The following is a 23,189-nucleotide window of genomic DNA, read 5'->3' as shown; positions in this document are numbered from 1 at the left end:
CTCACTGTGCTGCAGGACTGAGAGGTTCAGGAGGACCTTTGTGCCCACAGCCATAATGCTTTCTAACAGGGATTGCTGACTTTGATGTTTTCGTCAAATGTATTTATTTATTTACGTTTTCATTTATTATTATTGTTGTTGTTGTTATTGTTGTAATATATTTTTTGAGGAAAAGCTGTTGAGCTAAGTTTTGGATAGTGTAGTGGTAAGGTTGTCACCTTTCATGTAGGTGACCTGGCCTCAAATCCCCTGCATGAAGATAGATTACCTATATTAAGTAAAACCAATAAAGCTTGAGTGGATATTTTGCCAACATCATGAATTGATTCTGTCAGCCAGGACCTATTCCCTCCGATCGGCAGGGACTCATTTACATCTCCTTCTGCCTGTGAGGGGGAACTACGGCTGTATCAATGCGCCCCTTCTTCAGACTCACACGCACACATTGCAGCATAGTTTAATGGGATGAGAACGCCTGAGCTGAAGCATGTGTGGAGCTTTTCTTATCTCACGAAAGTAAAAACGACGCTGCATGCGACGTAGGGCTGAGGTGCATCTTCATTTGCTCGTTTTACAGGTCAGTTGCCATAGTTTAAAAGGAATATGCAGGTTCTCAGAATAATAATTTTGTTTTCGTTTTTCCTGTTTATTACAACTGAGGTGCTCTCTGTAAATAAAGAATAAAAGAGATAATCTGAGTTTTGGTGTCATTGGGTGTCGAGAGTTTGGAACATTACATTTTTTTTTAATTCCCTTCCTTTAACAAGTTAAGCTTTTGATTTGACTTGGTGTCGGGTCGGAATGAAGGTTAGTGGCATCGCACATCGTTCATTCTAACTTTTCCTAAAAGTTTGGGGAAAAAACCCGCCCCTTCTCTTGTTGTCTGTATTTTACGTTTCAAGCACAGATTATATAACCTGTCTGTTTTCAGCCACTCAAATAACATGATTATCACTCAAAATCATACAAAATGTGTAGATTTCAGGCAGAAAAACAGAGATAGAAATAGAAAGCATATCTCTAGGGTCACGTTATACTGAATATTTGCCACTTAATAGCCTGCTTGTTGCAGCAGTTTATTGGTGGAAATATTCTGGGAGTGCAGCCAAGTGAAAAGCGAAACTAAAAACTGTGGCCGGGTTTGAGTCAGACAGCAGAAGAGGAAACGCGAGGAACGACCCCTCTGACAGGATCGCATTATTCTCCATCATGGACGGTGAGTTACATTTTCCTCTTGTATTCATTCTGTGTCAGACAAACAATGTTCATTGAGCTTTAAACACTAACATTTACTCTGTGCTTGTCCAAAACATGTGGACACATGTTTCAGAAACAAATAGAACCACTATCAAAGGGTTCTGCGGATACTTCAAGTGTTCCCTGTGTGGGAATAGATGTTAACAGAGGGGCATATTGGACTCAGAACGTGGAATCATTTTCGTTGGACTTAAACATTCTTACAACTCCATTTTGTGAACGCCAGTGTTTATTGCTTCTTGCAGAGCTAAGGCAGCCATTTTATATTTACACAGAGAGACTTGTTCATGGTGACTACCGTTTATAATCAGTTGGGGCGTTACCTGAGTTGGAGAGAGCGTCGCTTTGAAATTCTCTCAGAATAACATTAGCTTTCCAACAACGTGTATGGAATACATTCAAATTAGAACAGTGTAATTTCATACTCCAAGCAAAATACATTTAACCACAGTCTAAAGCAATTGCCTACAGTAAGAGGGGAGACCAAAGTTATGGTTTTTTTTTCTTATCTTTATAGAAACAGAGATGCCACAGTAAGGTGATGTAAGCCGTCAGTGGTCATATTGATAAAGTCTCAGACTGGCAAAAACAAGTAATTACTTCAGTTAAGATGTGCAACACTTCGTGAGACTTTTTGAAAAGAAATCCTAAAGAAGAAAAGAATAGATGTAAGGACTGATAACGCTGCAGCAAACATGTTTCGACTGGATTTTCTTTGTTAGTCTTTATTTTTTTGTAACTGTAAATGAAAAGGGAAAACTGCCAGTTTTTCAAACTGGTAAATAAATGGAATATTACTTCTAAACCTGTCGAGCTCTTAGGCGAGTTTTCAGCGCACTGACGCAGTCTCACTGCTGCGCTTTTGCCGCACGTCAAGCCCGATCTCACAGGGAAAATGTCTGGAGAATTACTGAACGCCGGGCCTCTTTTGTCTTTCTGATGCGCAACGCAGCGTTTACACTGTCAGAAACAAATGTTCGACATAAGGAATTAATCGTGTATTTGTACAATAACGATAATGTTACAACGGTCACAATGTAAAAACATGGTTGATTCGGAGTCCATTGGGCCCCGTTCATGAAGAAAGTGGTCAGCACGATCAGTCGACCGATTAATTAACCAGTGACCATTCTGATTAATTAATTAGATAGCTTCCTTCTCTCCAACTCACTGCCCCACATAGCAAAATTGGTCTGGGACAGTTCTGGCCCAGATCTGGCATCAAGCCGGCACTTCTGGCCTACTGCTGGCATGGCAAGCGGTAAGTGAACCGGATGTGGGCCAGATCTGGCAATGGTGAGAAAGGGAGAAAAGTAAAGAAGGACTGATGGTGATTGTTTTTCTCCTCCCAGTGCCAAACACATTGAGGATTGCCCTGCTGGGGAAAACTGGATCTGGGAAGAGCAGCCTGGCTAACACCATACTTGGGAAAGTTGCGTTCAAAGTCAAACATTTTTCCGTCACAGAAGCAAGTTTCTGTCAGGTGGCATCAGGAACTGTTAATGGGAGAAACGTCACTCTGACCGACACTCCAGGTTTCTTCTCTCCGGGGGCGTCTGAGCGGGAGCTGAAGCATGAGATAGTGAGGTGTGTCCCAGAGTGCGCTCCTGGGCCCCATGCTTTTATCATCGTGCTCAAGGTGGAAAAATTCACTGAGCAGGAGGCGACTGTCATCAGACAGATCACTGAATATTTCTCTGCAGAGGCGTTTAAATATTCTACCGTCGTTTTCACGCATGGCAACCAGTTATCCGAAGAAATGACAATTGAAGCTTTCCTCAGACAAAACAAGCTTCTGAAAGATCTGGTGGAGAAGTGCGGCGGTCGGTGCCACGTCGTTGATAACAAATATTGGAAAAACAACCAGCAGGAGGAGTACAGGAACAACCAGGTCCATGTGGCAAAGCTGCTCAGCACGATAGAGAACATGGTGATGGAGAAGAGAGAAGACTGCTACACCACCGAGATGCTGAAAAAGTGGGAGACAGAGCAGCTACCATTCAGGTTGTTTAAGTATTTGATAGCACTTGTGAAAATCAAGCCTATGGTAACCATTCTTGGTGTTGCGGTGTTCGTAAGTGTCATTGTCTTTTTTACTGCAATGAAAAAACGAGCCACAGAAATCATTTGAAGGAACATTTAGATCATTCAGCTCAAAGATCCGTCTCTGATTGATTTAGCTCTCCATTTTCAAACTTCTGACGCCTCCCCTGTAGCCTCTGTCAGATTGCAGAAACAGATCAGTTTCAGTCATTTTGGCTTCAGTTCTACAAACAAGACATCTGTTCAGTGTTGAGACGAAATGAAGGTAGTTGGTCTAAGGGAGGCTAATTAGATTAGATGTTGGATTAATACTCTTCATGTGGGGCTCTCGTTCTTTTGAATGTTTCTGAGGAATTTGTGTAGTTATTGATCTATTGCTTTCTGAATGGTGGTTCTATAAAGTCATACTGAGGTGTTCGGAAATGTTGATATATTTAGATTCTATAAGAAAATCTGTTTATATGACATACTTAGTGTGTGCTGTTAACTAAGAGGCCAATAAATTACAAGATATTTAAAGGAGTTGATCTTTTGTTTTGTTCAATTAAACCAAGGAGACTTGCTCATAAAATGACCAGCACTACATTTATTTTTCTTCTATAATACAACACAATATGATGCAGCTAAAGAGCAGTTTGTGTGTTTGGCAGCTTCTCGTGTCATATTTCCACTTTGCATGTGGTGTGTGGTGAGTAACCTTTTAGATTACAGCCACAACATGCAGCGTATTTACTCCAATGCCGAGTGTAACCTTTCCTGCTGACGGTGGACCAGCGCAGCACAGAACAACATTCTGTTGATGCCGAGAAGCCATGATACTAAACTCTAAACTGTAGTTCGTAAAATGACCTTATTACAAGACAACTGCAAGCTGTTTTTCTCTCTTAGGGGGTTGCAAATGCTTAGATCATATTTTGACCAAATTCAGCTTCTGACGAGGCCATATCAGGTAATGGTCTTCAAACCAAGCCAGGTGGTACAAAGAAGAAGAAAATGCATCTTGGACCTGCAGATGGAGCTAAAGGAAAAGGAATTGACTGAAGTGAGCTGCATGATGATGAGTCCTGTAATTATTGGAACGTTTTACGATGAATCGTGTGTTCGTTCACATCCTGACAGAAATCATTCTACTCCATCACACTTGTGCAAAACGTCTAGTTTGAGATTTGATTTTGGAACATGTTCGTGTTAAATATTGAGCTCAAAAGCCATTGAAAGTCATATTCACTTCATCGATAGCAGCATGGCCGGTGTGATTTCCTAGTTTCAGGTAGGTAGATTACAATCATTGCTGTTCCATCGTCACAGTATTTCAAATACAGCTTAAAACTACAGAAAAGGGGTCGTCTCCAAGGCGTTAATCATGATCATCCAGTACTGGCTTTCAGCTGTCCCTTGTGCACAGATCATCTGAATCATTCGATAACCATGTACTACAGATGATGGAATATTGAAAGCCAAATTTTGCTTTGAGAAATATTCTGAAGTTGCTCTACAATATGTCTCACTTTCAACATTTCATATATTATCTCAACTGAAATGTTGTTTTTTAGAGTTGTAAACCATTGCATCTTTTTTTCAATTCACATTTTACACAGCGTTCCAACCTGTTTGGAATCGGGCTTGTTCAAATAAAGAAATAAGAATTGTTTTTTGTCTGCCTGTCTACACTGTCACACTTTGAGCTTCAACAACAGAGGTGTCGGATGCTGCCTCCAGTCAGTCCAGCGGCCTCTTAAGCTCCACGATGTGTCATATCCTTCGTGTAATAAACAACTTTCGCTGTTTTCTCACAGTCCTTGTTCATCAGAGATAAATCAGAGACTGTGCCTCTGGGTTCTGTTCATAGTGACCTTCCATAATTCATCTTATACATGAAGTAAAGTAATATTATTTGCAAATCAAGACAATAAAGTCACAGAAGATTGAAACCATGTGCTAAAATAGAATCAAAATCTTTCTCTTTTTTTTCTTTTTTGGTTTAGGAATATTAATACACTTTCTTGGTAATCTGCAAACTGTCATTTTCCATCGCGGGAATGAAAGTGTTCTTACAATCGCTGGCAGGTTTTGCATGTTTCCTGTGGGATTGAGGGATCTTTCTCTGCAGTGATATCCATGTCGTCCTGAGGACTAAAGTTCAAACTCTGGCTGGACCGCTCAAAGATATAGTTATTTTTTAACCATTTCTCGACCACTTTGGCAACACGTTTCAGAATATTGTCTTTATCGAAGGTCTGTGATGCCTGACTGTCTTATATATCATGACTGAACTTCTATGGTGTCACCGAAATCCAGTGACCCAGTTTTTACAGTCATGACTCAAACTGTTTACAAGAAACTATTACTTATATTACTTTTTACTTTCATCATTGTTATTCCTATTATTAGTTCAGAGGAAGGGGGAGGAGTTGTAGCGGAAGTGCAAGGACTTGTGTTATCATTGTATGTGCACTCGTATTTCCAGTTTTAGTATAAAGGCAGTTTGTTTTCACTTTGTATGTTTGTATCGTGTCAACTGTACGTCCTTTCAACTGGAAAAAACCCAGTTTCTCCCAGTTGAGTGACATTATTAGATTAGACTATCAGACTATGTTGATGGGCATCTTACAAATTTGGAAAGCTAATGTGACTCATTAGCACAAACGTGACCAAGTTCTACAGAGTATTCACACTCACTATGTACAATAGTTTAAGGCTTTGCTTCGCCCCTAATATGGCAGTGTACAATTGTAACAATTATAAATTGAATGTGTTTTCTGTTTTTTTCTACTTCCAAGTGACCAAACTAGCCAATTCATACTTATTCAATGTCCAGTTTTTAACTCACTGAGGCAACTGTGGTGCATTTCCTTGTTTAATGACACAATATAAGCAGTATGTTCCCACTTAAAGGGTTAACAAATAGACAAGATTACAAGTATAAATATACAAGGGCTGATAGGATAAAGAAGTCAGGAGGGAAACAATGATGAAAATAAAGCACAGCTATCGTGGTTTTCTACTTGAACAGAATCAAGGAAACTCATGTTCCTTATCGAGCGTTTGTGAATGTTGGGATCTCATACTGTGGACCCCTGTGAAATCACAATAATTTAACATCCTACTTAAATTGTTTACGTCATTGTAGCCTGTTTGGACTGATGTGCCAACACCTGCTATGCTAATATGCAGTTATTAAATCTCTTTTGTCCCAGTAAAAAAACTGTTTCTGGCATTGTTTTATTGCTTAAAGCCCCTGTTGATCTGTGTCTTCAATACAAAAATCTCACATCCGCGAAGGGGTAGAGGGTAATAGAGGCATTGTTGTCAGTTTCCACACCAGCAATGTGAAAGACAGACAGAGTACATATGTGGTATGCATACTAAAGAGATGCAGCAGCCTCAAATCATTCACAATAAAACACAAACAGTATTTTTAAAAACATGTCGGTTTAACTCCTAACTGGAAAATAATAAATGATTGGGATTGTGTTTTTTCAGGATTTCAAAATGCATGTAAATATGTTAGTTTGACCGAAACTGTCACTCTGCTCTAAGAATATCCTGATTTTAAAACTGCAGCGTCACCTGTTTAAAATCACCGTTCAAGTAACTCAAAGACGTCTGAATTCAGATGATCTCCCACAGAGAAAGTCAGGAGTGACAGAATACCTTTTCTCATACACTCCACAGCTCTGCAGCATCAGACGTACTTCAGTCACTAACTCGATTTTAAATTAAATTGCCAAGTTGAGCTGCAGCCATAACTCAACTCAGCTGTGTAGACTTTCTGATGCAGAAATGATGCAGTGTAAAACCACACAATATAATGTTTGCCTGAACTGCTATGAAATTTTCTAAGGTTTGAGAGGTTTTAGATGGTGAAAAATGACTTTTTCTCATGGCCCCCGTAGCTTTTAGTTTACATCAGCCCTCAAGAAACCTTCTAATACTCCAAACTGAGCGCACTGTGATTGCTGTCCTTCATCAACTGCTCGTAATTACTTCATACAACAATACCTTAAAGAGAATTTCAATAGAGGTACAATATTGACAGTCACTGTTATTGACACAGTTGAGTGAGGAATAAAAACCATCCCATTCTAACCTCAAAGGGGAGCAACAATGAGGGAATCACTGATATCAAGTTTCACCAAATAAGTTGGACAAAGTCCAGGAGTTCTTGTCATTGTGCTCAGCTCTACTTCGTGGAAAGAGAAATTATACTAAGACCGATGAAGGCCAGAAATAGCAGGTTTTTGTTTTTATCAGGAAGGGCTGTGTAACTCATTTATTTTTGGCTGAGTACAAAGAACGGCTGAGAAGCAGAACCAGAATTGCCTGTTTGCTGCTTTGGCAGATGAGGAACTTTTAACACGTGACCTTGTGCATATCAGGAAAAGGAAACCTGTTTCAAGGCACTTGTGCTGCATTCAACTCACGAAGAGAGGAGCATCTGTCGGCTCACGCAGGTAAGACACTATTCAAACTAAACAGATAGTGTGGAGAGTAAGAGCATACGCAAAGAGATAGTCTTTTTCCGAGATAAACTGAACATTAACGATGCAAGCCATGCTTTGCCAAAAGGATTCTCAATGATTAAACTATATGAACTGTTTTTTTGTGGTGAATTTTTGTGGCTGTGCCAACTTTTTAAGTTCTAATGAAAATGCAGTTTACCAATGTAGGCAGACACATTACTAGGTTATTAAAAGGTAATAATGTTGTGGATCTTTTTTTTTTTTTTCACATTAAGTTCGAAAACAATGGCCAAAGAAATGTGCAACACTGCAACACTCCTGGCTCAGATTCAAACCTGCTACGCCCTGAAGCTGTTCTGATATATTTGTATTCCTGCCACATTCAGAATGTTCCTTTGATATTATCTGAGATGTTTGTCAGATTTGACGTGATCAACGAGACTCTGACGGTCAAACTATTCAACAAAAAGTTCATTATTACAGTTTAAAGGATATAAGAGATGTTGAAGTTTCTAAAAGTATTAAGTATATAAGGCTGAAAAGGGGTGTAAAAATGATACAAAAGAGTTTGAGCATCTTGGTCACATCCCAATTCATCACAGTGTGAATTGCTGCTCTGTTACTATGTTGAAAAGCTAAACTGTTCCATACAGTTGAACTCACAACTGGCTCTTGCAAGAGCCAAAAGTGCTCCGCGACCTCATGTTTTTCAGTACAGTGGAAGGATTTCACTTGCATATATGAGTGTAACACAATGTAATTCTGAGCAGAAATATGGCCTCCGTATTGTCGGAGGAGGAGTTTCTGTGCGTCATCTGTCTGGATTGCTTCACCAACCCTGTCTCCATCCCATGCGGCCACAACTTCTGCCTGAAATGCATTAAACATTTATGGGATATAAAACCTCAGTCGGATTGTCCGCTGTGCAAAGAGGTGTTCCAAGTCTGTCCAGAACTCAGGATCAATGTAGGCCTGAAAGACATCACTGAGAAATTTAAAAGGTATGTAGATGTGAAACACACTGATTTTGACAAAGTTCTTTTCATAAAACTAAGACTGACTAGTTCTTTTTTAAACCAAAAGATCTCTGAGGGAAAAGACAGCAAACAAGCCAGTGCCACCAAAGAGACAGATGTCAAGACAGTCCTCTAAATCTGAAGACATTCCTTGTGACGTCTGCCATGACAACAAGCTGACAGCAGTAAAGTCGTGCCTCGTCTGCCAGGCGTCGTATTGTGAAATGCATCTGACGCCTCATCTGAGGGATCCAGTGATGACGAAGCACAGGCTGACGGATCCGGCCACCTTCGCCACCAGTCACCTCTGCAGAAACCACAACAAGCCCCTGGAGATGTTCTGCAAGAGAGAGCAGACGCCTGTTTGTGTGAAATGCATGGAGAGGGACCACAAACACCACGAGGTCGTCCCCATAGAGAAAGAGAGCAAGAGGATCAAGGTGAGGGGGAGAGGTCTACTCTGCTTTTACACAAAGTCATGATGATTTGTGACACAAACAATGTCAGCCTTCTTTTCTTTTAATCTTACAGTTGTATTTATCCAGCTGTATCTAGTTCAATGTACACATTTTTTCTTATAAATTTTCTTATCTTGAACCTTTTCAGACTCAGATGAAGGCGACCCAAGCAGAGATTCAACGGATGATCCAGGACAGAATCAGAAAGACTGATGAGATCAAGCACTCGGTGAAGCTAAACAGAGTAAGGCTGGCCATGTGATTGCTCTCTGTTTAAACTATTTCGCGGCAAATGGGCTCTCTGTAAGTCTTTCAACATTACATCTCTAATCAACTCAAAATACAGCTGCATATTGTGCTAACACATGGTCCAGAACCATTGATGTTTCATTGCAAGGCACTAGATATCTTTTAGTTTTAGAGACCAGCTTCATCGCATTGCAGAGCAAGTTCATAAAAACCTTACCTGTGGTTCTAATCTGAGCAATTTATATCCCATGTGGGACCATTGCTTTTACGTTTACTTTTTTTTTTCATGTTCAGGACTATTCGATTGGGTATAGACACCAAAATCATTTAATCAGCTTTCGGGAAACGCTGCGCTCTGTTTGCTGGCACCAGCCCATTTTCCTCCTTTCCATTTTCTTGGCGTCAGTGGTGATGAGTCACGCCTCAAAGTCAGCACCAATAAAGAAAATTTTGCTCCAGTCTTAAAGCACTTACCTCAGATGTTGACAGACTTCAGAGAGACCCATTGAGCCACAAAGTGGTCATGGTGGAGTGTTCGTCCTCCAACTGGAGGGTCAGCAAACTGATCTCCATCGTGTCCATGTGACGAATATACTCACTGGTGCATGACTGAATTGAAATAGTTCCAGGCTGTACTAATATATCATTTTGTTCATGATTAATTTCAATGTATGCATATCTGCAGAAAGATAAAGAAAAGAAGATACAGACAAGTGTGCAGGTTGCCACGATGGCAATAACTGACATTGAGAGAAACCAGGCATTGCTCATCGAGGAGATTGAAAAGAAACACGAAGCAGCAGAAAAAAGAGCGGAGGAACTCCTCAGCGAGCTGGAGGAGGAGATCAATGAACTGCAGAACAGATGCAGTGAGCTGCAATACCTGGAAGACACCAAGGACCCCCTTCATCTCCTGCAGGTTTGAATCCTGAATACTTATCATTGCACTTCAACTCTTATACAACCCAGCAAGTCTCTGTCAAATGTAATGTAATGAATGAAATTATAGTCCATCTGCTCTTTTGTCTGAAGGACTGGGTTTCTATGATTTCTAAAAAAGTATATCAAATTTTGATACATCTGATCAAAGCATAGTTTAGAGCTTAGTTGGAGCTTAATTAAAGCTTTAACCTGTTTTTGTGGATGGCACGGTGAACTGTGTTCACAGACTTCTGGAAGTGTTTCTGAGCCCATTCAGTGATTTCCATGATAGAATCATGCCCGCTTTTCAGTGCCCAAAGATGACAGATATCCAGTTTTGATTGTAGGTTGTGGCCCTTTCACTCAGATTCTCTAAATCCGTTCATGATATTATTTACTGTAGATGATGGAATATTCGAAGTCTTCAGTTTTGTACGCAGTTTTTTCGTACATTGCTGAACCTCTGCACACCTTTACAACTGAGAGACTCTGCCTCTCTAAGGTGCTCTTTTTATACTCAGTCATGTTACTGACCAGTTGAGAGCTAACAGAATTAGTCACATGTTCCTTCGACTGTTTATTTTTAGTACCACCTACTTTTCCAGCCTCTCCTTACCCCCCCCCCCCCCCCCCCAGATGTTGCTGCAAGATGTTGCAAATTCAAGATGAGGTGACATTTTTTGATGAAACAATAAATTGTCTCACTTTGTCTACATTTGATATGTTTTCTATTTCACAAGGTCACGATTGCAACTACACAACCATAATAATGAACAATGTTTTAGAGCTTTCCATGTCTGAGTGCTCCACTATCCACCAAGGACTGGTCTGAGGTCACAGCTGAGCCTGATATTTATATAAGGACTGTGAGGAGGGCCTTCTCCAAGCTGGTGGACATCTGCCGTGAACTTGAAAAGAAACTGTCTGCAGAAGGTCAGTGATTTCGACATTTATATCATGTTTTATACATAAACTGCCAGAAGAATTTCCTCCTAAGGGTTATTGAAGAACTGAACTGGAATGATAGCGTTTCGTGAAATTAACCGACTGAGTTGTTTTTGTCTGTTTCTTTGCAGAAGTAGGCAAAGTCAGCGAATATGCAGGTACGAGTATGAACTTAATAGTGGATCTAAGTACACATAAAAATGGATGTCATCCCAGCATCTGATCAAGTTTGTTACACTGCAAGCACAGAAATAAACCAAAAGAAGTTTTAATTTGAGTCAAAATACATTGAATCAAAATAATCAGCCAAACTTAATCGTCAGTAATGATAATTTCCTCTCCTCCTCTTCTTGCCTTATGTCTACAGTGGATGTGAGTCTGGACCCTGCAACTGCTGCAGGTTGGGTGGTTCTGTCCCCAGATGGTAAAAAGGTACATTGTAAAAATCTGACTGCATGATCCCAGACTATAAACCGTTCAGTGTTCTGTCATCAGTGTGCTGTCGTTGATGAGTACAATGACGGTGGTCCACAGGTGAGCCTGGGCTCCCAGCAGAGGAGAATGTCTCTACCTCATGACCCCAGAAGGTTCGACTCCTGCGTCGCTGTTCTGGGGAAACAAAGCTTTACTTGTGGTAGACGGTATTGGGTGGTTCAGGTAGGAGTGCAAAAGATTTTCAGTATTTTCTGTGCGATTTGTGTGAATCAAAGTTAGATTTTGTTTACAAGACATCCATGAAAACACTCATGCACAGACATCACCTACAGGTGTGCACTGTGTGCTCTGGATAGCAAGTCGTTAGCAAAAGATTTGTTCAAAAGACTGAATCTTTTGGACAAACAAACTGGCTCAAAACGCTTCTTCAACCGAATTTTTCTTTCAGTTAAACTCTCTAGCAGTTGTAAGAGAATGTGAGGGGATACAGCACTCTCACGCAGTGATTCAGATCTTTCTTTGAACATTGTCACATGGCGGCCTGTCCTGTTCACTCTATGGCGCAGGTTGGAGATAAAACAGACTGGGATCTCGGCGTGGCCACGGAGTCCATCAACAGGAAGGGGTCCATCACCGTCCGTCCTGACTACGGTTACTGGGCAATCTGCCGACGGAAAGGTGGGAGTCTGCATGCCTGCGCCGGACCCTCTATCACCCTCAACCTTTACGAACCCCCCCAGAAAGTTGGCATACTCCTGGACTACGAGGGAGGATCAGTGTCCTTCTACAACACAGACGCAAAGACTCATATTTATACTTACAGTGGATGTAAATTTACTGAACCTCTGTACCCGTACTTCAACCCCTGTCTTCATGACAATGGGAGGAACATGGCGCCGCTGGTCATCTGTCCCGTCGAAGTCGGTCAGACTGTAGAGACTGCAACACTTTGAACTCAGGGTGAGATTTGGTGGCAAAGTCCACAGTCCATGCTGAAATTTGATCAGATTTTATACCTGTAATTGCACCTCTGTACATTTGGGTGAGAACTGGAACCAGTGGTGCTGCATGTATTCACAAAAAGTAACATAAACACAGTGCTCAGTACTTCATGATAAACACCAGGAAATGGATCAAGTGTGAGTTTTGTTTTGGTAGTGCCCCAAGAACAGGGTGAGTTATTGTGCTTTTTACACATACCTGTCCAGGCTTAATCAGTTCAGTTTTTTTGATAGGATGTGGACAAGCAGATTGCATACGAGGGGTGAAATTAACAGGCATCATGAGGACTTTGAATTGCGATGCACAGATTTTATTATGGCGGGCTGGGATAAAAGTCCAGAGATGCAACCTTTTCTTGTTGTGTAAAATGCTTCGTTTTTTGTTGATTGAAGGCGAATTTGGCTTTTTGATTACTTTGATCCAGACTGAAATATCACATGGGAATCAAGTGGACCAGGCCCCGAAGGATGATCCTCACTATTTTTTAGTGATACCACCTTATAATCTTGCACCTTCATCAGGTCAAAACAATAAATTGTTCCCTGAATACTGCAAAAGTAATAACATAAGGCTAAGTCTCTCACATGATTTACTTTTTACTAATAAATTAATTATCCCATGACCATACAAAGGGAACTTTTTTTTGTGAAGGTAAGAATAATGAAAATATGTTATTTCAGCAACTTCTGTGGTAGAATGGGGGATTCAACAATTTGCTGCTATGATACCTGAGCATGTTATCTTTATTTCAGACTTTTGGACTATGCTGCATTGAAATAAAAATATTAAAAAAATAATATGGAGTGATGTATGTCAGAGAGGTCTGCTCCCTTGACTCTTGTGTAAGTTCACAAACAGTATCCAAACACATACATATGCAAAAACCATCGTACATTTATGCATACATATACAGAGTGCTCCCTGAATGCTGCCCTTTAAAGGCAACCTGAACAGGTTGACATGTAAAGTCCAAACTCTACTGTTAATGCCATATACGTTTTCTGCACCTACTTCATTTCACATCTCACAGTTCCATGACTACATGAGGGCCTGCACAGTGTTCACTGGGGGATTTGTAAACTCTCAGACAAGGAAGTTTGGATAACTTCTGAATTTGCATCGACCTCTAGTGGCAATCACTGGAAACGGCACTGTTGACACTGAATGTCATGTACTTTGAAACTTAAAAAATGAGCTCTTGGCTCATGGAATATGGAGAGTGCGCGCTATGCATCATGCGATACACTAGTGAGACACAACAAGACGACATTCATAAAGACACAAAGACTCAGACAACAGAGAGCACATGAAAATTACAGGTTAGAGGTACATCATAAAGTTTAATTGACACAGTCGAATGTTTTGTCAGGTTAGCACTCTACAGTTAATGTAGTTTTGCCAGAATTGTAGTACTGTTCAAAGCTGTATGATCATGGACAGATATTTTGGCAGATATTCAGCCCACATCAACAGTATGCATGTGAACTTGACAAAAATGGAACCCCCTTCAAAGCTGCTCTCAGTCTCATATTTTTCAGTTTATTTAGTAAGACAGCTTAATGCATCAGACATTACTATCAAAAACCCAAATCTTGCGACCATAGGAATGAAGATTGGACAAGTAAATCAATTTGCCACAATGAGTTTGATGCAGTAACCTTATTACTGCTGACAATGTCCCAATCCGTCCGTCCATCACTTACTCCGACGTGTCATCATTTGTGAACAAGATCTTAAACTACTCCCAGAACTTTTGATCTTGCTCTCTCTATTTTTGTCCTCTTTTTTCTTTCTCTTTAGTTTGTCCTTTTTGACTATTTTTCAAGGGTCTGAATGGATGTTTTTTCATTTTGCCCACATGCTCATGCTAATTTAGTCTCTTGTATCAATTAGCTCTCACATGAATATAGCCCATGAGCTAAGGTTCTTAAAAGTGATCTTATTGTATCAACCGAACCAGGAAGTGACAAAAGTATAGTACAGTTATCAGTGCCGTGTTATCGACTAAATGTAAAACTGGATAGGAAAACAACCTGCTGTTCCATCCAAGTGTTAAACTCGCGTCCCATTGTTGAAAGTGTTGTGCATAGTCACACATTCACCCCCTGGAAGGATAAGAGAATTTTGTGGCTTGAACAAAACACTTGTGAATGATGTCTCATCACATGTGGAAATACTTATATGAGCCGTATTCATTAGGTCTTTCTGGCTATAATGAAAGTTATGGACAAACTATTTGGTCATTTTGATTGGAGAGCTTGTTGAAAGAAAAATCAAGATAAAAAATTGTACACTTGTATCACTGTAAGCTTTGACAAGATGTTTACTGAGAAGAAGTGACAGATTTTCCTGTCAGAAAAAGGCTAAATGGCACTTTGAGCTGAATTTTCATTCCTCTCGTCCTTTGTGCGCTTCAAGTAAAAAGAGAGGATAGGAGGGAAGGGAAATAGGTACAGTGGGAGGTCAAGGATTTGTGAGAACAGAAGGGTGACGATGCTCGTGATGTGATTAAACGTCTGCTCTAGCGCAGGGGTTCCCTGGAACAGAGAGACAGTCGCAGAGAGAGAGGGTAGGAGCAGAGATAAAGCTGAAGGTAACACGAGCAACAGAGCTCTTGGGATGCTTGAACTGCACTGAGATACGCTGGTTTCTGTGTATCGCTGCAAGAGAGGCAGGTGGGTGAAGATCTGGAAATATTGAGCATGTTTTAAGAGTCGAGTTTGTAGAAACGCTTTACTTGGTTGGCTGTGTTGATAAAAACTCTGGGTCTGGGCTTTTTCAGCAGAAAATGTTGCAACATTTGAAATATGTTTGAATCATTTCTAAAACTGCTGAGGGAAATTTTCTTTATGTTTGGATGACTTTGATCCGCTTTTGTCGTGAGTGTTTTGTACGTGTTTGTGTAAAGGAATGCAAGCACAGGGAGAGAAATTAAATTGGAAAGGTGCTTGACGTGGTAGAGGTAGTGTTTACCCACAGATGGCCTCTCTGTGGTGGGACTGTGATAGTCCACGGTCCCCCCTCCTGAGTCCAGCTGGCAGCACCGACGCAGCCATCTTCCTGGCCAAAGCATGACCTCATCACTTATCTTGTACCTCAGCATAATAGGATTTCTATTAATATCCACACTTTTTCCTGAGGCCTGTGTTTTACTACACTTAAAACGTTATAGGCTACTTTGAACGAGTCATACAACCCTTCCCCAATATATTCACCAACGTAACCAACAAATTATGCTGTTTATTTGGTGTATTCAAACACATAATAACACATTTTGATATTTGGAGAATTTGGAACGTTTTATTCAAATATTCGTGTGTAATTTTGTGTCATGTGATTCACAGGCTTGAAGCTTAACTTCTAAACCAGTTTGTATTTCTCGGTCGAGGACGGGTTGCCTGACGGCCATTCCTGCTGTGGCTCGAGGAAGTGGATACCCATACATACACCTCCTTTCTGCCAGTATGGGTAGCCGCCATCTTGATGCCAATTAGTGGTAATCTCTAGAGAATTCAACAAGCATTGGCAGAAATCTTTCCAGAGGATTCCCTGAATCATTTTATGAAATGAGAGGAACCCCTCATTGATCTTTTCCTTCCAAGTGAAACTATGGCCTTGTTGCTAAAGTGAGGTGCTCGCCAAGAAGTTCACACAGGAGTTGTGGTGGCTTTCTGGAGTAAGATTACAAAACAAAAGAACCAGAAACACTGAGAGTTTGCCCTCATTTGGAAACATGTCCTGGCAGTGTACCCCTCCTGCACCCTGCTTTACACCCCATTCAGTCTTTCTGGCTGGACTGCTGCTTCTCGGCCACTGGGGGCCCTCAGAGGTCAGCTGCCAGAACGACACAGAACCAATCGTGTTGGAGGGAAAGTGTCTTGTTGTGTGCGACTCCACCCCATCAGCCGAGCCGTCAGGTAATGCTCTGGGCATGTCAGTGAGGTCAGGAACTGGTCGGGTGGCATTCTCAGCAATCCGCAACACCAATCATGAACCCTCAGAGATGAGCAACCGCACCATGACCATCTACTTTGATCAGGTGGGTTTGACTATCAGGAGGAAGTAAGGAAGTAGGGAATCTACAGTATATAGCTCTCCCAGAAGCAAAAAAATGCCAAAAACAATGGTGCAGTTAAAGCAGTGACTTATTGATTATGGAGCCCCCTATAGGTTGGGAGAGCAACTGCACCGCTGATAAGTTGTCATAACTCCCTTTTTTTATTTTATTTTGTTCACAAGCTGACCCTGAGTTGCTACACTGGCAAAAATAATGTGAGGATAAATGTTTAGTAATATATAATTCATGCTACCTAACTTACCTGAAAAGGAACTGAACCAGCAGCAGTTATTTTTAGTACCAATTTGTAGCATTTGCAATGTGTAGCATGCTTCCTCATCATGTTGAGTGGCCTGTCAAACTGGTTTTGTAGGCTAGTGATAAAAAAAAAAAACCTGTGTTAAGCATGTCACAAGAGGAACAACGCAAGACACTGCAAGCCAGCTAATTTACTTTAGTAATACTTACTAGTTCAACAGCAGGAAGGCTAACTCAGTGTCCCTGTTAGAGGCTAGTCAAACATTCACTCACTATCTATGTTTCTATCATTGGCATCCTACATCAATACGTCGTTACATTTCTTTTGCATGACAGCCTGTACACCCATCAAAAGTTACATTACAGGTTCTGAAACTATAATTGGTGGGATGAAATTCCTACATTCCATTGCTTAAAGTTTTGGTTTTGTTTCATGAACTTGGTTGGGCTGGTCTTTGCATCGGTGTCATTAGCGACAACGTCCCTGTGCTAAAAAGAAAAAAATGTGTAATAGGTTATTGTTGTATGTTGCATTTTTGATTTCTTGATGTATTTTTGTGACATTTTGTAGCATTTTTGGTGTTGTAGATGTGTTTTGCCAAGTAAAGCCATTACAACTATCCCACCGCCCAAACTTGACATCTCCAACTGATTAAAGCTTTTAGTTAAAATAACAGGCATGAGTCTGCTCCAATTTTCTAGGTTTCCCTCATTCTTCAGGGATTTTCTGCCATTCTACTGCATGAGCAGAAATGTTCAAGTCTGAAAAGTCACAAAATTTCAATGGATTGTTGCCTTTTTTTCCCCCAATTTTCCCCCAAAGTCAACCAGTAGCTGCTTAGCTCTGGGGCTGGTTGAATTTCTTCTCTCTCTTAATCTCCCTCTCAGATCTTAGTGAATGTTGGAAGCCATTTTGATCCGGCGAGGAGCATCTTTGTTGCACCCAGGAAAGGAGTCTACAGCTTCAGCTTTCATGTTGTAAAAGTTTACAACCGGCAGACAATACAAGTAAGGACGATGGTTTTCCGGATAAGGGACATTTTGGAAAATCTGTTTGCTCTCTGCAGGAGATTTACACAAGTGGATTGAATCAGCTGTGTGAAATATTTGTATAAAAACAATCCAAAATTAGATTAGATTAGATAGTCTAATCATCCAATATGAAATCGCAACACAAAGCTGTAAACAGCCTGGAAAATGCTGTGTTCATATGTTTACCTTGTGATAATTCTCTATACATCCTGAGTACATTATCAGCATTATTAGGTACCATATCAATGTAATGTAAGCTTGTGCTAATCAAGACACCTGTAGCAATCTTACCAATACACTATCCTGTCCCAAAGCATTATTTCTCAACAAGGATAGGATTCCAACCCACACGTGCAGAGCACAGTGGATTAGCAGTCCATTGCCATAACCAATTAGCCACCTCATCAAGTTAGGGTAGAAGCTGTCGTAAATTCAGCATTTTATCATGCCACTACTACGTATATGTGCAAGAACCAATGTATTATTTGTGCCATTTCTGGATAATTCCTGTCTCAAGCGGCTGATAAAACATTATCACCACATTGAGATCATGCCTTTTCATACATGAATCTATTTCCTAAACCGTGGCCAAAAGCTAGTCTTGTGTTTTCTGCTGTATCACCCTTCCCATGCTACATCTCTCCTTTGCTTTATTTTACCTTTCACAGGTGAGTTTGGTCCTCAATGGCTGGCCGGTGATATCGGCTTTTGCAGGAGACCAGGATGTGACCAGGGAAGCAGCCACCAACGCCGGGCTGGTGATGATGGAGCGAGGGGACAAGGCTTACCTTAAACTGGAGAGGGGAAACCTGATGGGGGGATGGAAGTACTCCACCTTCTCGGGGTTTCTGGTGTTCCCCTTGTAGGGTTTGTTGACGTCTAATTTAGAGAGGTCATGTTGTATAGCAGGTGTTAAATATGGGCCGTTTAAGCCATTGACGTGAAGGAGAAAGCAATAATGGATAAACCCTGATGTTAGAATCCATATCAAGCTTCTCTCGTGCAACAGATAAATGTGCAAATTCACTTTGCGCCAAATAGTCCTGAATGTTTGCATTTTCATTGCAGTTATTATCTATTGTCTGTGACGTTGAATGTATTGTGTCATCTGTCCTTGCTTAAAACAGGTGTTAGCTTGTCAAAGGTTTGTGCATGAAACGATGCAATGTATGCAAATGTTTATGGCAATAAAGAAAATTATTTACCATCAGTCTATCTATCTAGCTATCTATTTTAGCATTAGCTCAGAAACCTTTTAGCTTGCCTGGTAAAATGCTAATCGAAGGAAGTTTCAAATCCTCCCAAGTTATAGAAAAAGAGTTCCAGCGACATGCTCCAGCGAGATGCCCAACACAATATTATTCACAAAATCCCTTTTTTGCTTTTGGGTGCCCCTTACAGCTTCAGAGTGTAATTCATTTTTAAGCCACTAACATAAATACCACTATTCAAATCATCACTTTTGGACATTTAGGGTTTACCAAGCTGGTAAAGTGACAGTTGTAGGACGCTTGGCAATGTAGACAAAAATGGCCACGCTTTCCCAGATTAAAGTTGTAATCTGTATTTCAATGCCTAATCATGATGCTTCGCCAAATTTAACCAAATACTTTTATTGCCTTACTATAAGCCAGTACATTCAATTCATTACAAAGTAGTATGAAGGAAGACCAAATAAAGACTAGAAGTAACAACAGAAAGAATAAAATAATACAGTTATATAATAAAAAGAAAAAAAATGCAAGTGAAAAACAAGAAAGTCCAAGATTGGACTGCATCAGCCACAGCCACAAAACTATAACTGGCAATGTGCAGCAGTTCTCCATGCATCCATTATTGATGCATTGCCAACTTGGTGATGATAATGTGTTGATAATCACCTAAAATCCACCTCGCCCATCCGAGGCGCGTTGCGTGAGTGTCGCGTATTTGGTCCGTCCTCCACGCGTCTCAACACCCACCGGGAGCGTTTAAAAAGCTGCACGACTTGCAAGCGTCACAGTGTTTACTTGCTGATTTAATCGTTTTCGTTGATATTTGCTCTTCTACCATGGATAAGTAGGCTTTGCTGTTAAATATCTTTTGTGTGATTTAACTTAACTGTGTGTTTATTGTTGTTTCCTTTTATGCAATAGCCTGTGTATTTCTATTTACTGCTTAAAGTACAGTTATAAGCTACGTGAATGAAAGCTTGGTGTCTGTGTTTTAGTTAACAAAAGAGTCTGCGCATGGTGTTTTATTTTGAAAAACAAAAAAAACGGATTCGCTCTGCAATTTCTGTATGACTTCCTGTCAGAAAGATCCGCTCCCTGCCCAGCTTCTCCGTCAAAAATAGAACAGACGCGAGCATTGAGACGCGTCTAGGACGCATCTGAAACGGAGCCCTACGGAGCCGGTGGAGGCTGATACATTGACTTTAATGGTGAGGCATGAGTCAACATTGACGGTGGATTTTGAGGGTTATTTGATCAAGGACCGTTTAAAAACTTGAATTGAGAGTTTGTCTTGTAGCTTAAGACCCATAATTTCTGGTTTGAGATGTAAAGCACTATACAGTGAAAGAATCCATCCATCATTCTATTCATCATCTATGTGATCGTGATGTGAGCTGTAGCTTATCCCAACTTACACTGAGCAACAGGTGGGGGAAACACTGGGCTCATGGACAATTAAATGCATGTCGCTAGTTTTATCTAGGTATAGCCCTCCATATATTAAGTAGATACCCTTTAATACCTTTTAACTGATTTAGAATCTGTTCTATCGCAAAATGAATGCATTTATTTGTTTAAAAGCTACATTGTTATTGATTGCAATGTTTTGAAGAAAAATATATATTTTTTAAACTTTTATTCTATTATCATTCATATTTTTCTTTTTAATTTATGTATTTATGTTCCTATTCTTTATGTTTATTTACCCCTGCTTCTCGCCCAATGGCAGATGGGATCGACTCCAGACTCCTGCTACCCTGAATTGGATTAAGCAAGTATAGAAGATGGATGGATGGATGGATGCTTATTGACAATAGACACAATCTTTAGAAAGTATAAGTAAAACTAAATAAAAAAATCTGTGTGTTGTTGAATTTTTCTATATTACTAGTGAAGAAGTTTGTTAACAATAACAAGTCTTATACAAAACAACAGAAGCACATACTAAAAAGAATCTGACATCGAAATACTCACCACAACGCTGGTAAGATGTCAAACTACCATGACCCCCAACCACCTCTATTACTCTTCACAAATGTTTTATATATGACTCCATGAAAATAAAGGGGGTCACAGAAAGCTTATATATAATATTATGATTCTTTAAAATGATTAAAGTCATCATCCCTGCTGATGCACATCGAGTGTGATTCTCGGTGGTGGATCTGATGACAGATGGAGAATTTGCAGTGAAGACTGGAACCAGTGCCAGAAGCCTGTTGGGTTCACACTGGACCATCGCAACTGATTAGTGTCAGCTTCCTGGTGCTCAGCAGAGGCCTGTGTTAGCACTTTAGAGAGTCATGTAAGGAATACAAAACTAAGCGAAGGAAAGACTTTGGCTAGAAAAGCGCCAGGTCAGAGTCAAAGACTGTCACAGTGAAAGGACAATGCTTTAGAATGATACCCCTTTCACAGCAAGGAGACACAGATGAAGCTTGGAATGGAATTAGTTGGATATACATCACATGTATGCATTCAAAAGAGATGCTATCCAACACTAGACAAAAACCATCCTAACAGGTATGGGCTGTAAATGAATCATGTGGTTTTCATATCTGGCAAAGGTTTGATCCTAACTTGTCGTATTTTTGCCGTTTGTCTTTCTCTATTCTTGTTTTGTCTTTTGGTTCCTCCTTGGTAGCTCTCTGTTCTGGTACTTGGTTGGTATTTTGTTTAGTTTTTTACAGCGAGATGCTGATTTTTTCCCCTCTTTACTCTACTGTAAGTCATTTTCATTTGCAATACAGTAAAGTGTTTACTGCAAATCCTGTCATTTACTGTCTTCTTCTTTCATAAACATTCCGCAAAGCTGCTCTGACATGGGTCATTCCCTTTTTGTACTGAGTTTTGTACCAAAAAAAAGGAACATAATTCATGCCCAACAAATGAAAAATGAAGACCATCATCACAAACACTCATTTACATGGATGATCAATACAATAATCTGTTGGAAAAAAGTAGATTTGACACAGGCAAAGTGATTCAGTTTGTGTTATTCCAACAGTTGTCAGTGTTTTTTATGACACTGTGCTGTGACTGACTAATTGTTTCTGTTGGAGGACAACGTGTGTCAGTGCTTTGGTAGATTTGGTGAACTGTGTTAGTGTATTATTGTATTTTGGAAGTGTGTGTCTGTGTTTAGTTACACAGCGGGATTTAGTTCGTTTGGCAGCTCCTTTGCCTTCACCTGTGCTCATTATCCTCAGCTGCACTCACTCACTAATCACTCTCAGTCGTTGCCAAATCCTTGCAGTTACCGCTTCGTTCTTTTGTGGTCAGTTCTTGTTCATGACTATGTTCATAGTCATTATCAGGTCTTGTTTCTTGTCTTCTGCTTCTTCAGGTTTCTGTTTTACTTTTTTGTTACATTTTGTAATAGATTAAGTTTAGTTTTTCCCTCACTGCCTGCCTCAAGTCTGAATATTTAGAACTGACAAACCTCAGAAACTACTCTCAAGGCATCCTAAGTATGAGTATGTAAGACCATTGCTTCACAAAATACAGTCCTAATCAGGAGAAATGGCAGCTAACCAACAGGAAACTTACAGTTGTTTTGAAGAGTTTCATTCAGACTTGTATGCTTACACTTCCAAAGCAACACGAAGCAGGTTAGTTTTTCAGTTTCATAACACTTCTGCAGTATAATATTAGAAAAAGAGTTTTCAGTTCCAGAGGTTTATGAGGCAATTAATTGGTTTCTTACTTGTGACCAAATTATTTTTACAAAGTCACTGGCCACTGTATTAAACCTATAACAGCAGTTATTCGTTGAGATCAAGCCAGCCTTCTCCCATAGGGACTTTCTCTTTTCAACACGTCATCTGATCATATCATAC

General features: G+C 40.3%; 3 protein-coding genes across 5 annotated transcripts; all 3 read left to right on the top strand.

Moving 5' to 3' along the window:
• The first annotated feature begins 336 nt into the window (after positions 1–336).
• Positions 337–4,759, top strand: LOC140282134 (GTPase IMAP family member 5-like). 2 transcript variants are annotated; one of them, XM_072376713.1, is made up of 3 exons: positions 337–577; positions 1,073–1,216; positions 2,610–4,757. In XM_072376713.1, exons 2-3 carry the CDS (start codon positions 1,210–1,212, stop codon positions 3,386–3,388), a joined length of 786 nt encoding a protein of 261 aa, XP_072232814.1. In that variant the 5' UTR covers positions 337–577; positions 1,073–1,209; the 3' UTR covers positions 3,389–4,757. The 2 variants fall into 2 exon arrangements, with proteins under 2 accessions (XP_072232814.1, XP_072232815.1); XM_072376714.1 differs by lacking the exon at positions 337–577 and having other exon boundaries at positions 1,121–1,216; positions 2,610–4,759.
• A 2,921-nt stretch (positions 4,760–7,680) lies between these two features.
• Positions 7,681–13,537, top strand: LOC140281411 (E3 ubiquitin-protein ligase TRIM21-like). The gene is made up of 10 exons (XM_072375831.1): positions 7,681–7,754; positions 8,534–8,764; positions 8,847–9,219; positions 9,386–9,481; positions 10,172–10,405; positions 11,193–11,340; positions 11,484–11,510; positions 11,720–11,784; positions 11,887–12,009; positions 12,354–13,537. Exons 2-10 carry the CDS (start codon positions 8,538–8,540, stop codon positions 12,738–12,740), a joined length of 1,680 nt encoding a protein of 559 aa, XP_072231932.1. The 5' UTR covers positions 7,681–7,754; positions 8,534–8,537; the 3' UTR covers positions 12,741–13,537.
• Positions 13,538–15,322: 1,785 nt separating this feature from the next.
• On the top strand, positions 15,323–19,844 carry LOC140282186 (cerebellin-1). 2 transcript variants are annotated; one of them, XM_072376761.1, is made up of 4 exons: positions 15,323–15,464; positions 16,178–16,828; positions 17,993–18,112; positions 18,805–19,844. In XM_072376761.1, the coding sequence occupies exons 2-4, from the start codon at positions 16,523–16,525 to the stop codon at positions 19,000–19,002; spliced, it is 624 nt and encodes a 207-aa protein (XP_072232862.1). In that variant the 5' UTR covers positions 15,323–15,464; positions 16,178–16,522; the 3' UTR covers positions 19,003–19,844. The 2 variants fall into 2 exon arrangements, with proteins under 2 accessions (XP_072232862.1, XP_072232861.1); XM_072376760.1 differs by having other exon boundaries at positions 16,134–16,828.
• The last annotated feature ends 3,345 nt before the right edge of the window (positions 19,845–23,189 follow it).

This window comes from Leuresthes tenuis, unplaced genomic scaffold (assembly GCF_036924035.1).
Source record: "Leuresthes tenuis unplaced genomic scaffold, fLeuTen1.0.hap1 SCAF_22, whole genome shotgun sequence".
NCBI classification, from domain to species: Eukaryota; Metazoa; Chordata; class Actinopteri; order Atheriniformes; family Atherinopsidae; genus Leuresthes; species Leuresthes tenuis.
This window is presented reverse-complemented; position numbering and strand designations above follow the sequence as displayed.